At 39.0% G+C, this 15,787-nt stretch overlaps 1 protein-coding gene across 7 annotated transcripts in view; it reads right to left on the bottom strand.

Moving 5' to 3' along the window:
- The window catches only part of scn8aa (sodium channel, voltage gated, type VIII, alpha subunit a), a 53,136-nt gene that overhangs the window by 35,370 nt on the left and 1,979 nt on the right, over window positions 1-15,787 (bottom strand). For 5 of the 7 annotated variants that reach the window (XM_007556684.2, XM_007556690.2, XM_016673623.1 and 2 more), the window contains exons 2-6: window positions 13,182-13,515; window positions 6,642-6,760; window positions 5,853-5,942; window positions 4,491-4,619; window positions 3,583-3,674 (exon numbers count right to left, since the gene is read on the bottom strand). In XM_007556684.2, the coding sequence (XP_007556746.1) occupies window positions 3,583-3,674; window positions 4,491-4,619; window positions 5,853-5,942; window positions 6,642-6,760; window positions 13,182-13,460 (709 nt within the window). In that variant the 5' untranslated portion in view covers window positions 13,461-13,515. Of the gene's footprint in view, window positions 1-3,582; window positions 3,675-3,880; window positions 3,973-4,490; window positions 4,620-5,852; window positions 5,943-6,641; window positions 6,761-13,181; window positions 13,516-15,787 lie in introns of all 7 variants that reach the window. The other 2 variants (XM_007556688.2, XM_016673621.1) reach the window with 1 other exon arrangement.

Below are 15,787 nucleotides of genomic sequence, written 5' to 3' on the forward strand. Positions count from 1 at the left end.
GGAAAATTTGTTTGTCACTGCCAATAAGGGATGAAATAAAAAAATAAAAGAGGGGGAGGGCTGCAAAATAGTGAAAGGAAATCCATAAGGAAAAGAGCACAGCAGCACAACGAGGGGCTATGAGGAGGGACTGAGGCACAGGCAGGGGGCTGGAAACCACATGCAGGTCATTTAAACTCCAAGGCTGAACAGGAGCAATTCAATGCCAGTGCCAGTTGCAGGCACTTTCTTGAACTGTCTTGTTTAAGGCGTCATTTACGAAAGCACTGACTCCCCGTACTGTGGCCCTGCGACCTGTCTCATCCACAGTTTCGGAGAACACAAAGCAACGTTACCTCTTTGAACAGGCATCCCTCTGGCAGCGTTCACAATGGGGTCCACAGGCAACGCAAACAGGGATGCTGGGCGACCCACACCCTCTTTTCTGTTCAGCCTAGTGGGCTTTACCGGCGGCACATGCAATATGTTCTAATAAAAATATGCCCTCAGTTTAGTCTTTCATACTCAGGCTATGTTAGTAAAAGCGTCATCAGCTTGGCTGCGTCTGTTGCTGTTTGTCATTTTCTTAATGAGAAGATCCCATATAGCAAATCTACGTCACCACACAATCCATAGTGGTTGGGTTTTTAATGAAAACAAGCCTTTTTTTGATTAGTAACTCTAAAGCTAAAAGGTAAAAATAATTACTTCCTTTACACCTAAACACTATGTTCAGCAGCCATTTAGCTTTGACTTGTAAATGTTAATAAATGCTGGCCTGACTCAATCCAAAGAATAACTGAAGCACCTGTCTTATTAAAAAAACCTCAAAAATAGGATTTTATCTTATAAAAAGATTGTCAGAACTGATTTTGATTGAGTTTATTGAGTAATTCACCATAAAAAGCATCTAAACACCCAACCACACTAGCCTAGCACCTAGCTTAAACACTGGAGAGACTGCTAGCCTTATTATGTAAAAAACTGAAAATGTACACACATAATCAATTTAATCCTGTTTTTGTACGGATGCACTAACGTGAAAATTTGGGCCTATACTGATTTCTGAGATCAATACTATTACGGCTGATAATTAATATTTACTAAAATAAATCGTGCATCCCTCATTGTTTGAGTAATTTAGAACAAAAGGTGTGTCAACATCCAGCACCCAGTTAGCTTTACCAAGGAGAAACCTGCATACGCTTTTGAAATATTTTATTTGTTTCCAGAGACTATGTGGTTTGATATTTCGAATAGAACTTACAAAATTGTTATTTCAAACACAGAAGCCTTAAATGATTCAAAAAAGCATGTAATGAAAAGCGGTGTTTTCATTACCCACTAAGTTCTTGTAAGTAATATTTTTATTTCCATGAAATACATCAGAACAGATCAGAACTATGAGACTTTCATAACAAGAAAACATAAACGCTATTTATTATCTATTCAAAGATAATTATCATGCACCTCTTAAAACGTCGCCTCTAGCAGGGATTGTGCATCTCTTGACGGAGCAGGCCTTATTTTCTCTATTTTTCATGCCAAGCTAAGCAGCCGCCAGAAGTTATTAAATGTAAAAGCAAGGAGAATGTTTGTTTCCCAACATGGAAAAATTGTTTTTCCACAAACACATTTGTAGATCGTAAAATATAAGTTAAATTAGAACTTTACCTTTCCCTCATCACAGCCAATACCCACATAAAGAATACAAAGCCAATCCAGATTTAAAATATAGTTAATACATGCTGTCAACATTTTCTTTTAGTTGTTATATGATTTGAATCCCCAACCTTTATAATGTCAACATGTCTCACAGCTGTTGAAAAAAACCCTCCCATAAAATAAAGAGAAAGAAAAATTGATAACCAAACAAAAATTAGGGCAAATCAAACTTTCAATGCCATTTGTCAGCCAAGCTCTTTATAGGCTAGTATTATAAAAGCAAGTGACTGAAAAGCATCATGCAGCATAAGAGATATGTTCACAAGCTAGGCTTGGCAGTCTTCATACACATGAAATAAACATATTCTGTGGGATCTCTAGAAAACTATTCATAAGTATCAGTTTGGGTCCTGCTAGCAGGAATCCTCTCGTTCCAATTCAGCCTTCAGCAAAAGCAGGAGCAACAAAACACATTACTCTTTCAGGACAAGATAAAGTAGCGATGGGAAATTTGACAAGCTGTCCTCTATTTTTATCTTCATGCTTCTTAACCTGATTTGGTTCTCAAAAAGCGGTGTTGAGTATTTGCTAAAGCAAAAGAGCATCCACTTATTGAAAAGCAGGTAAAAGGAGGGGATTGAAGCTGTTGCTTAAATGGAACCCTGACTTCTGTGACGTTTTGGATTCACGCCGATACCTAAAAACACCTCAGGCGTGTTTTCTTTAAACTTTATCCTTATTTTATTATTGCAGTTTGCATTCAAATTTAGATTCTGCTGAAGTCCCATGTTGGTGTGATGTTTTGACGTGTACACTGAGACAGTTTGAAGCCAATCAGAGTGTAAGTGCTGAAAATGACCAATAAATGTGGAGGGCTGGTGAGCTTACAAAGATCACAAGCATCTCTGGTAAAGATGTGTTAAAAAAAAAGAAGACATTTTACCTTTTTTTGCTAAAACAGGATCTCACACTGAAAATTTGGCTGCAGCTCTTCAGCAAAGATCTTTGCAGATTTTTGTTTTCCGCCCATTATTTTCACTGAACGCGATGGGACGTCATCCTTGGCCTAGCATTCGGTTAGTCGTACTTAAGCTTTTACTCATTGGCATTTTACTCATTGCTTGTCCTTCTACTAAACTGTAAAGATCAACATATACTGTATATGTTGTATGTGAATGTAATGTCTCTCTTTCCCATTCGTAGGAGTGGCTAACAGAAATGTATCATCACCAGGAAACAGAAGGTGGTGTATTACTAACATCATAAGCCAAGAACCAATTATAAACTTTAATAAAAAGTATGCATTTAAAAATGCTTTTATGATTTAGAAAAAAACAAACACATCACAAAAGAATAACTGCATTCAAATTTAAGGTGAGATCGAAGCTGTAAAAGCTTATTTTAACACATCTTTACCTCTCAAATCCAACATTCATCACATGTATGTCATAAAAGAGTTTTTATTTTTTTAATTTAGCTTGCTTTTATAATTTAGCTTTAGTGCATTTAAGTACCCATGAGTCATTTGTAGTTTGGTGCATTGTGAATTAAATCATATTTATTTACATCAAACTGTTTCCATTGAATGAGAAGTTATTCTTTTCGATCGTGAAACGACGTGATTGGAGGATTTTCGTAAGCCTTTTACTTCAGGGTTCCATTTAAGGCAAACCAAGCTGCCTTGGAGACGAGCCTCGTAATGAGAGCGCTGGTGGGGCAAGAGAGAGTGCAGACACTTTGAATGACCTCAGAGGAGACTGCAAAGCCTATCAAAAATGTATTAGTACCATTTTTGATAATTTTGGAGGAAAAATAAATAAAAACATGGCTGTCTCCAATTCTTTTGTTGCTGCTTAAATCATAACTTTAACCATAATAATAGTGAGTAGAAAAACAAAGGGTGCGAGGATCAGCCTTAGTGTTTAAACTGAGTCTCACCTGGAATGACAGAGATAGTTTTCAATGCTCGGAGAACTCTGAACGTTCTCAGCGCAGATACATTGCCCAGGTCCACAAACTCTGTTACATATCTGAAATAGGGGAAGGATCACACACAGAACAAACACGATGACAAAAACCACACACGCCAAGAGCACAACACCACCGAACCGGGAGGAGACGACGCCACTCACAGAGCCTGTCCACTGAGGAGAAGGGTGGAAGGTAAAAGGAAAGAAAGACACACACACCTAACACCGACCCCGCCCCACCTTCCCCTCGCCCCATCCTGTCTTACCTGGAATTACAGAAATAGTTTTCAATGCCCTCAACACCCTGAACGTGCGCAGAGCTGAGACATTGCCTAGGTTTACAAACTCTGTTATATACCTGCAGGATCAAACCACAGTTACAACAGCTCATTATATACATGCATATAGAAGATGAAAAGATGAATTATCCCCACAGGTGGGCTTTGTGAGAGACAGACCGACAAACAATGAAATGTGATTTACTGAGCACTCTGGGGCAAAAACTGGCATGATCTACCTAATGTAAAATAACAAGCTAAGGCAAAGAGTCTTTGTGAAGATGATGTCAACACCAAATGATCAAGACCAAAAAGGTGACTGAGGCAGACAGTCAGATGGCAAGAGGAAGCTAAATCTGAGGTATGGGAGTAGTCACTGGATTGCGCAGTGCTGGATGGAGAGCCGCTTTGATTCCCAAAAAGAAACACCAGAGAAGTTTTAGATAAATGGAGGAAACGCAAAGATGAGTTATCAGATAGAAAACACCGTAAAAGCTCTAAAAGCAAGAAATGTAATCACTAACGCATCAATTTAGATACTCGCATTTAATAATAGACTCTGTGCATCAGAATGGCAAAAGAAAAGAGAAATACTTACGCCATCGAAATGACCATGAAATCCAGCCAATTCCATGGATCTCTTAGGAATGTAAAATTATCTATACAGAATCCACGTGCGGTGATTTTTACAAGAGACTCAAATGTATAAATTCCTGTGAATGTGTACCTGAAAGACAAAAGTGTGGAAAGGATCAGTTTACTGGACCGGCTCAAATCTGGCTCATTTACAGGAACCTGCAGCAACTCACTGTTAAAACACCCAAGAAAACACATTTAAATTTAGCAACCAAAAAGAAACTTTGTAACAATGGCAACATTTTCTCTTTCAATAGAAAAAATTAATACACAAAATGTTTGATTTTGTTAATAAAGAACATTGTGTTTTACACAGAAGGTAATATTAGTGGCCTCCTGTTATTTCAACTACTAATAAGTAATAACACCATTTAAGTAAATTGGCAGCTAATACTTTATTAAATGCATAGGCCTACTGTTACACAGACCATAGTATTATTGTGTATATGCTAAAATAGTATTGAAACAAAACAAGTTTTGAGATGTAAAATTTGCAGTCAAGCAGCTGCTAATATCAGAGACCAACATTTGTCAACATGTTAGCTCTTAAAATTAGCAGCTGTTTAGTTTCTACTAGATAAAGTCAGGAATTGAAAATATTGGTGTTATACAGAGCAGAACATTGTTCAATAAAACACTGAACTGTTATATTATACCATAACATTTCAACCTTGTACCTCTTATGATGCTAGCGTTTTAGCTTAAAAGCAGAATTGGCAAGTAAAGGCTTTGAATAGAAGGATATTTATAGGATTGAACACAGCAGCATTATTATTACAGTATTCTTGTGTTGTTTACACTATGGAGCAATATTATAGGATAATGTTACAAAGCCAGCAGCTGCTCTTAAAATCCAAAGCTAAGCTGTTAGCATCGTCACAACTAGAACAGAATGTTGTATAATAGTCTAAAGAGGTACAGCCATTTAGCTAAGAGTTACCAAGTACTCTAACAACCAAATATTCTTGTGTAATTTATTATACTATTATATTTTTGCTGTAAAAAAAATGTTTAGAAGATAAAATTAGCCAAATGTTTTCCTGGGGTTAGTTAGCTTAGCTTCTAATATTTGCTTTAGCTAAAGTTTATGGTAAATTAAAACAGAAATGTCAAACTATAATGTATTTGTAGCTCCAAATATTAGCAGCTATCAGGGTTTAAATGAATTAAACATTGTCTGTTGTTTTCAGTTTCCAGTTAATGTACATTAAGTGTGCCTACCTTTGTGCTGCAGAAATGGGAATGGCACATTCAGAATCACAAATGCTTAAACACTTTGCATGCATTCATAATATTGTGTGGGGATAGGATAAAGGATACTTACTCTACTTGTTTTGACCACTCAGGGGGATCACTAAAGGTCATGAATATACAGTTGGTCAAAATAGTACACATAATGATCATGCTGAAAAGAGTGGAGCATGTGTTAAGGAAAAATACCATTCATGGTGAACAAACAAACTTTAAAAACATTAATATATCCAAATCTCAGTGTCTCAGAGGACACAAAAAGATTTTCAAATAACTAAACAAAAGTATCTCATATATACATCTGTCACAACAAAGCGGCATGAAGGTCAAAAAGGAAACCACAAATTTGAAAAACTTTGTACATCAGTTTGTTTTAAAAACAGCATCTGGATGTAGACTTTTCACTACTTAGATGCAGGATCAGATTTCTCCATGCAGTCATTCATTTGGCAATTTTGACCAGACTGAGTGTATTTGACTCCGATAATCTCCAAATTGCCATCTACCAACAACTTTCCAGCTCTTACTAAGTCTTTATAAGCCCACCAAACAAAGTCAGGCACAACCTCGTGCAGTTCATGGGGGGTAATCAGGTAGATTGCACAAATAGTGAGGGTTTGCTTGGTTTACTGTAAAGAATGACTCATCATTTGTGCCAGCCATTTCCTTCTGTGATAAAATGGCTACTGCCTGAACAGTCTTAACATGTGTGGAAGTGCTCTGACTCTCACACACTGATCCTCTCCTGCAGTCGCTGGAAACATCGGCGGCAGAAATACAGAACATATCACCATGAATAATGCATGTGAGCAGGAAACCCTCCTGTAGGCTGCAGTTAACAGCACCATTTCAAAAAGGATATGAATGTATCAAAATTTTAATAGCTATTCGCCTAACCAGATTGAAAGGACTTATGAAGTACAAGGCAGGTGTGGCACTAAAACGGAAGATTGTCTTCCCTTTATTTATCACTATAAATGTCTGTGGAGAGAAGAAAAGCAGACAGGAAAAGTTCGAGTTAGTCAACAAAGCAGCACGGGCGTTTACATTGTTTGATTTAAAAAAAAAAAAAAGGAAGAACCTTCAGGATGTTTCTGATTTCATTTACGCCATCAGCCAAACACTCCAGCCGTTTTAGCTGAAGGAAACAAGCGAGAAGCTGCCACACCACTTTCTGTGGGTAACCTCATAACTGTCTGAATAAAACATGGCAATTTCCCTGAAACTTTAATGAAACTGTGCATTTGCACAAGTGATATGGGTCCTTGTGCTTTTAACAAGGCAGCCCTGACAATATTAAGTTCTGCATAGCATCACGACGGACGGCTCAGCTAGGAGGAAGCAGGAGGAGGATAAAGGAGCGGAGGCATGAGAGATGAGTGATGAGGTCACATGACTGAAGGGAGAGAAAAAAACAAAAAAAAAAACAAGCCTGAGATGTTAACTCACTCACTGCAATAAGATTTTGTTTACCTGAGACGAGAAAATGACAGAATGGTTGCTAACGACGCTAATTTGATAGAAATCAAATGTTAAGTGGATCTCAGTCAGAGCAGTATTAACAATCTTAAATATGCCGTGAACGTTTCCTGAAAACAACACAGTCAGACATAATGATAGACTCGGAAATTTCCCCTCCACTATGACATGACATTTCACCCAAACAGCTGAACATTCCTGATCCACACAGACTAATCCACAAATCTGAATGAACGAACAGGAAAGGGGAGATTCCAGTATCACCAAAAATACAGCGGCGCACGTTCACCCAAAAAAAAAACAAAAAAAAAAAAAAACTTGAAATGTATGGAGTCTCTTTTTGGCAATGCATGACTAAACCGCTGCAAAGCTACTGAAAATTTCATAATACGGAGCTGAGCAAACAGGAGAGCGGGGGAGATGGAAAGCAAATGAAGCAGGCGATGCAGGCAGGCAGCAACTGTGGCAGCGGCAGGCTGAAGGGGAAGCGGGGTGGAGGGAGCCGGAGCGACGGAGGTGGGCAGAAAGACAGCAGGATGAGAAGGAGCAGAGGAGGAGAAGGGTGGCAGACAGAGAGAGAGAGAGCGAGGGAGAGAGGGGGGAAAGCAGCTTCCACACAAAAACTGGAGCCAGCAGACAGGCAGGGATGCAGCATCTGCAGCCACAGCAGCCATTCAGAGCGTCTTCTCCCTGCCTCTGTGGTAAATGGTCGATGGGCTGCATTTCATGGCTCACATTACCTCACACACAATAATAGATCAAAAGCTGAGCTGCTGAGCTAGCCTGCTGTTCTGCCTCATACCTTTAGTCTATCATTACAGCTGGTGCAAATATAAATCCTTATCAGAGGCCTTTATAATTTCTATAATGGCTATTCTTGCATAAGCACTTCAGTCATTCCATAAGTTACTCCATTCGACCTTTGATTTGAAAGTGAAAATGTTCACACTCTCTCAGGCGTTATATCTCTGTCCATCTATGGGTTTTGGTCAAAAGTGAATAAAAACGTAACATGCTTAAAGCACACTGTCCCAGTCTGACCACAGTCTCCCTCCTTTGGGACGTCACAAAAGTGGAATTGGGAGTGAATAGATGCCACACATTTCGTACAGCATCACAAAAACAACAACAACACTTAAGAACAGGAAGAATAAAGCATCTAAGTGCAATTTATGACCCTAATCAATTAATCACATGATAAATTAAAATGAGCTTGGTCATTTCTGCTCTGATGATTAATATTTTTTGAAGGGCAGTTTTGTTTAGTGACATCATAATCAATTTTATTTGTGTTTTTGGGTTGTGTGTGGTTTTTATTTCCTTTTTATCTATTGTTTTTAGTCGGTGTGCTTTGTTTTGGAAATTAAAAAAATGTCTTCCTGTTCCAGTGCGAAGTGCTCCGAACAAAATTAAAGTTTATTTGTCTTTGAGAAGGCAAACTCGCATTTTTATGCCCAAAACCAGTCTCACAACAACACTGTTATCATTTTTCACAATAATTTCTGGGACAATTTATCATCCAGCAAAATGTGAGGTGCCGGTACTCTGATTTCTGGCACCCAGGTGAGTCTGAACTGTGGACCTGTGCCTCTCTGCAGTGTCCAGATGGGCAGCTGGCACCCAGGGTGAATCGTTAAAGATTCACCGATCTGTGGAGTTGACAGCTGTCTAAATAATTCCCCACATCAGATATCTGCTGCTCCTCCTTTGGTCTTCAAGACGCTGTTTGTTGACAAATATTCCCAGTTAAACATCTGAGGCCTTTAATAAGAATAAACTGTTAACAAATGAACAACATTCACTAATTAGATCATTTGTGAGGGCCATAGCTTCGCACTTGGTTGTTCAGTTAGGGGTATCAGAGTGGAGCCCCTGAATACAAATGCACACCACACTTTTCAGATGTTATTTTAAAAGATGCTCTAAAGACATTTTTTTTTTCTTCAAAATACAGCAGTACTTTCTGTTGGTCAATCACATAAATTCCTAATTGACATTTGTAGTATTAATGTGAACAAATTTTACATTTAAAAAGAAACTTTTGGTTTGCCTTTGAGGCAGTTAAATACATGAAAATATGTCTTATTGCGGCAAAAGACAAAGAGACAATGTCTATAAAAGTGTGTTAACTCCACCCATCAAAAAGTCTATCTCTGTAAATTTTCAGATAACTAAGATGTATTTATATCAGCTGTGAGCCTTTCAGATCCCATTCAGGGAATGTTTTCTGTCACTGGCGCCGAATTCATTCCTTAAATCTGGGCTTTTTCCATTTTACGATTGTCGCTGCTCACTTTGCTCACATTTCATGTCAATAATAACATTGACATGGGCAGGTGGAAATCTATAGAAATTGGAATTAAACAAATATTTATGGTCATGTCAGGCACTACTAACTATGCAAGATATTTCTATGCAAATCACTTAAACTAAGAGAGCGAGATTCACTCGGACTGAGCAAATCATTTAGAGTGCAGGGGTCGTCAAGTTTGACCCTGAAGGGTCAACGTTTCCCTGCTTCAACACGCCTGGTTTAAAAGAATCGTTTTAAAAGAGCAAAGCGCCTTTAACCAGATTAGACCTGAGAGACTGATCGTTATTGATCTTCACTGTCTTGTTTCAATTCTTTTAATATTTTTGTCGTATTACTTTTCTCTTATTTCTGGCTTTTCAAAAATACATCATGTGTAATGCTAAATGCAATTTTTACTGTATGTGTTGCTACGTGGAGAGAGCGGGTGGGTTTTATTTTTGTAGTTTGTTTTTTCAATCAAAAACATAATGTACTATTGTGCACCGGATGTAGATATTGGATGGTTGTACATTCTGAATAAATATACCTGTACAAAAAAAAGAGCCAAGTGCCTGCAAAAGATGCTATGCAGTTTGTGTAAAAAAAATATAAGTCCTGTTTAAGTTTATCATGTGTTTTTATGATGCTTACAAAACGTACCTTCTTGGTAACCCCAATGAATCAATTAATCGCATGATAAATGATAAATGAGCTTGATAATTTTCATTTGAATGACTGTTTTTCTGTTGTTTCTTTCTTTCTACCAAAGACTGGATGACAAAAAGCTTCAGTGTGCTGCATTGGTGTCAACTAGGTGATCAGGTGATCTCTTTACAGAGTCTTTGTTGTTTTGTTTATTTATTTTGGATATTTAAATCATCTTCCAGTTACTGTGTCAAGTGTTCATTAGAAATTGACTTTTATTGATACTTGAGAGGGTGCACTTACATTATTAAGCCATTACCATTATATTACTTGAAAATAGTCTCAAAACAATATTATCATTTATCACAATAACTTCTGGGACAATTTATCGTAGAGTAAAATTTGTTATTTTATGTTGTCATCCATTCTGAATATGTTTTCCTTACAGACCTTAAAAGGTTCATAAAAATCTGCTGAAAGTTAGGGGATAAATATGTTGCATAAATGCTGATAATTGTGCAATTTCTTTTTTTTTTCTACATTTGAAACTAGTACCTGACACACATTGTGTTTTTCATGCATTATAGCCCAAAGGAAAAAGAATTGTCAAGTTAAACCTGAGAGAAAAACCAAAAATTATGTTAGGCCAGGAAAAAAAGCCCCATTGGTGCATCTTTATATTTTAAGCATTCTTCAGCCAATAAGCTGCAGCAGGAAGGTTAGCAGGTGCGCTCATGCATCCCTGCACATGTAGTCCATTTCATCCCTTTCCTTCCCTCTGTCGCTTGACTTCCCTCCAACTCCTTAAAAATCAAGACAGAGTTAAACCGGGAGGACGGGAGGACTGCGCCGCGTCATCACCCGGCTCTGCTACGGCACAATACGAGAGAGAGTCACAAATTAGGACCTGCCGTGGTGAAAGATGAATCTGAACCCACTGACCCCTCCCTCCGTCCTGCAGACTGTGGACAACAAAGACACACAGCTCAACCACCAAGGTCAACACCTGACCTGACGTCACGGCGCCGCTCGACATCCGAAGCGGCATCAGCTCTCCCTTCGGAATGAGGCTGGGTTGATGGACCATAATTGGATTTGCCGGAAGCACAAAGAGAGAAACAGGACTGGCGCAAAAGTCGAGTCGAACCAGAAAGAGTGCATTCGAGACCAAAACAGAGGAGGAATGAGGAGGGGAAAAAAAAAGAAAGAAAAAAGATGAAGGTATGAAAGAAGATGGAAAATAAACAAGCCCCAATTAACGCTGGACCATGTTTTCCACGTGTCACTTGAATCGTGTCTCCTCCTTGTGCGCCGGGCTGGTGCGTTACATAACAGGCAGCGTGCACGGTGAGAAGACGGGGAGGTTTGAGACGGAGACAGACGGAGAAGGAAGAGGAGCGCAGGGCACCCCCCTCGCTCGCTCACACATGCCCCGAATCAACACCGATCACTTCACCTGATCATGACCAAACACATCGTTGCCAGCTACCAGCATGCACGGAAATGTATGGACGTGCATACATTTCCGCAGCATTTCCTACAATTAGTATGTGATTTGTTTACGTTTTTATTTACATTTCTATGTTGAACAAGTCACAGAAGAAGATAACTGCTGGAAAGTTCACTGAGAGCCATTTTATGAAAGATTTTCCCAGCTTCCAAGCAAGGGTGAATAAAGGACGACTTGTTTCTTTTTTTTGTTTTTTTTACATCATGTCATTTGTACTTGTGACATCCGTAAACAGCTCTCCCTTGTGCTCAGTCTGACTCATCCCACATTAAGACAACCTCGGTCTCCTTCAGCTGTTTCAGGATGACCCGTCGCCGATTACAGTCGGAGCCAGCCAAGGTCACACCTGGGCCTCCTCGCTCACGCTGACGTGACGCGAGGCGTGACAGAAGCCCCAGAGAGACAAGTATCCTCCTGTAAGACGACGACAGTCGTCTCCGCTTCCTCTTCCTGCAGCGGATTAACTCCAGAACAATTTGGAAGCGCCGTCATGTGGAACAGGAGGTTTTCAACCTTAGCTGTCCCTGACCTTTTCCTCAAAGGCCCCAGAGAGCACGTCGGAGACAGCGGCTCTCCTCTCGCTCCTTCAAAGAAATATTATTTGTGCTCAAATGAAACAGATTACCAAAATAACTGCAAACGCCGCACATTGCAAAAAATTCTGTTGAAATAATGTTACCATAGAAAACATCTGCATTTGGTTGCAATGAGCCTGATTGATCATCACAGAGATTTTCTCATGTCAAAAACTCCAACAAACAACAAAGAGAGCCTTTTACGTAGCATATAAAGAAAAAACAGGCCAAGCACGAAGGGTGAAATGTGATGGCATGTGATTGATATCATGTATAATGAAATCCCCGGTTTATAATAGATTTAATTTGTGATTTTGGCAGCTTGAGAAAGAGCAACCAATCCCTAAAACCGTGCTGAATACTTGCTGAAACACACTTTTACGTGACAGAAGTAGTTAATATCTCAAATTCAACTAATGGAGTTAGTAGTTTACTTTTTCTCTAACAATCTGGATTGGTATCGCCTGAAAATGTCTGTGCCATGTCGTGGCAGAGATTCAAAATGAATAGTTTTCCTCTGATTATCGAGTGAAGTACTAAAACATTTGAGTTTCAAAAAAATGAATCCAAAACACAAAACTCGCCCCCCCCCCATTTACAGTCAAACTTATCAACAAACGGCATGCTCTTTCCATGCGAGTTTATTAAAAAAAAACTTTTTTTTCTTTTGCATTAAAAACCACTGCTTCTACCAAAAATACCAGCAGCACATTTCCTTCTCTTTCAAGTAATTTAGTCTCAAGAATAAAAATCTGTCAACATCGATATCGGCCAAGAAAAGTCTAATCGGAGCGTCCCGGCACCCTGGCGAACCGCACCAACCAGAAACATCCATCCAGTTCTCATCAAAAGTAAAACAAAAATCAAAAGACCCTTAGAGGAGGGTCTTCTAAAACTCACTTTTTGAGAGTTCAGGTAGAACGGATCCAAATCCTCCAGTGGTACCGCCACCATTCCTTTAGGGATGTCCCCATAGATGTAGGGCAGGCTCTTCCCGGCCTCCAGGTCGCTGTTGGGTCTGGGCTTATTCTCGTCATCGTCGTCGCGGTAGCTGCTGTCCTGCTTGGGTGGCTTCTTGTTCTTCTCCTCTTTGAGGCGCTGCTCAAGGACCACCAAAGATTCCCTCGTGAACTTCTTGAAGCTATCAGGTCCTGGCGGTGCAAGAAGGGGTGCAGCCATGTTTTCATCCTGCAGCTACTTGGTCATTAGGTTTGTCCCATCCACAATAGCAGCTCTGCGAGAACAGAAGGCGATGAGGTCATGAAGCACGGCGGCGTTTAATAAACGCAGAAAACACATTTGTGAAAGAATTTTATCCAGAATTTTAACAAAATGATGATAAAATGGTTCATTACTTCTTTTTATTTTAGGTAACTAGGCTCATTCACTGCATTTAATATTTCCAGAACAGGAGCAAACAAAAGCTATAGACATCATGGTATTTTATCATTTTAGTGCAGCAGAAACACACGACTACTTTTTTCTTTCTTCCGAGAAGCACAGAAGGCTCTGCAGTGATCCCCGGTTTCACTCGTTAAGATTTTTTTCAAGAGCTGTGCAAGTGTTGAAAGAAAGGCCTGATGGCTGCATGACTCAGGGGTTTTTTTTGTTTGTTTTTTTCTCTGACATGGCTTCTTGTATCAGGACACCTGCTCAAGCTGCTGTGGAAGGAAAGAGGAAGGAGCATGAAGGAGAATCCTGAAAAACATGCTAAAAAATTTAAAAAGATACATTCTCATATATTTTCATATTTTTAAAAGCAGTTGATCACAATGCAGATCTGATTACTTTGTTTCACAGCAGAGTAGTTCAGGTTGAGGGGGAAAGCTGCCTCTATGGCAGCGCTTTGTTGTGTTGATCTGAAGGAAGAAGTCTAAACAGGTTGGATCCAGCATGTGTGGGATCTGCAAGGATGCTAGCCGCCCTTTTTCTGACACTAAGCATGTTTAAGTTGAGCATGGTAAGTCCTGATGATCCTCTCTGCAAACTAAACCACACAGTGATGGACGAACACAGGGCTGCAGCTAACGATTATTTCAGGAATCAATTATTCTAGCAATTAATCGGCTAATACCACATTCTGCAGATTTTTCAGTTACCACATAGAAGTACATAAGGAAATGCAAATCAATAATTAAATTCCTTTTTTTTTAGTGATAATATATAGGAAAGGAAGCATCTGCAGCTGAAACATATTTCTAACACCAATATGTGAAAAGCTCAGCAGTTTCTGCTTGACTTAAACATCAATACAGTATAGGGCTGATGTGTTGATTATTTTTTTGATTAATAATTGGAAAGCAAAATTTGCTTATTAGTAGATTTTTTTTAAATAGAACTGGTAAAGCGAGGCTACTTGAGGAGTTCTGCGTAATACATACTTGAAGGATTTTTAATCCTAAATAGGTTTTTAATAAAAAAAAGAATGTCAGCCTTCTGCAACGTATGCACATGTAGCGTATGGACTCAATACTTGGTTTGACCTCCTTTTACATACATTGCTGCATGGCACAGAGGAGATCTGTTATTCTGCTGAGGTGTTAAGAAAGTTTCCGTTACTTTAACATTGACTTTCAGCTGGTCTGCATCGTTGGGTCTGGTGTTCAGCTTGATGATACTCCACAGATTCTGTGTGGATTTTAGCCAAGGTGAGTTTGATGACAAAACAGATGAAACCAGGATCATTGAACCAGATTTTGGTGGGGGGGTATTTTTTGACAATGTGAACAAGTCCTACTGTAAATAAAATCAGGATCAGCAAACTTTTACTTTCATCTGAGAAGGACTTCTGGTCCACTGAGCAACAGTCAAGTCATCTTTTCCTCAGCCCAGATAAGATGCCTTGTTTCTGGATCAGGAATCAGACAGTTGTAGGAGACATCTGACTCCAGCTGCCGTCTTTTTGAATCTCCTCCAAGCTATTGTTCTCCCTAATGTTTGAATCCCTTTTTCTGCCACACGTCAATTAATAAGTAGCACTTTGCGAACATCAAACTTCTTTAGTAATGTCCTTTTGTGGCTAAAGATCGCTTTTTCTTTTTTTTTGCCAGTGATGAAATCAGTGGAACCTGCTACCCACCAGTTAACCCCCTATTGTAGACCCAGGACTCTGTCTGGACTTAAAACATACTGAATTAAATACATTTTAATAACTAGCAGCACTGTGATTACATGCTTTCAGTTTACTTGTCGTGATTTTTTGTTTACTTCTGTTTTATTTTTGCTGTAAAGCACTTTGGTCGTCTTTTGGGTGTTGTAAAATATTATATAAATAACTGTTTGTTGATGATATGACTGTGTGCTGGGCCACCATCAGGTCAGCAGTCTTTAGGCCACATTAGGATAATATTTCTTTATTATTAAAAGCATATATGTAATACTCTAGAAACTGCAAGTCATAATGATTCAGATTAACAGAAATAAACAATTAAGACATTTGACTCTGAATGTAATGAATTGATGCCACACGGGCTTCCCCTTTTTGGCATTAATTGCTGAAACATATG

This window comes from Poecilia formosa, unplaced genomic scaffold (assembly GCF_000485575.1).
Source record: "Poecilia formosa unplaced genomic scaffold, Poecilia_formosa-5.1.2 Scaffold80, whole genome shotgun sequence".
Taxonomy (NCBI): domain Eukaryota; kingdom Metazoa; phylum Chordata; class Actinopteri; order Cyprinodontiformes; family Poeciliidae; genus Poecilia; species Poecilia formosa.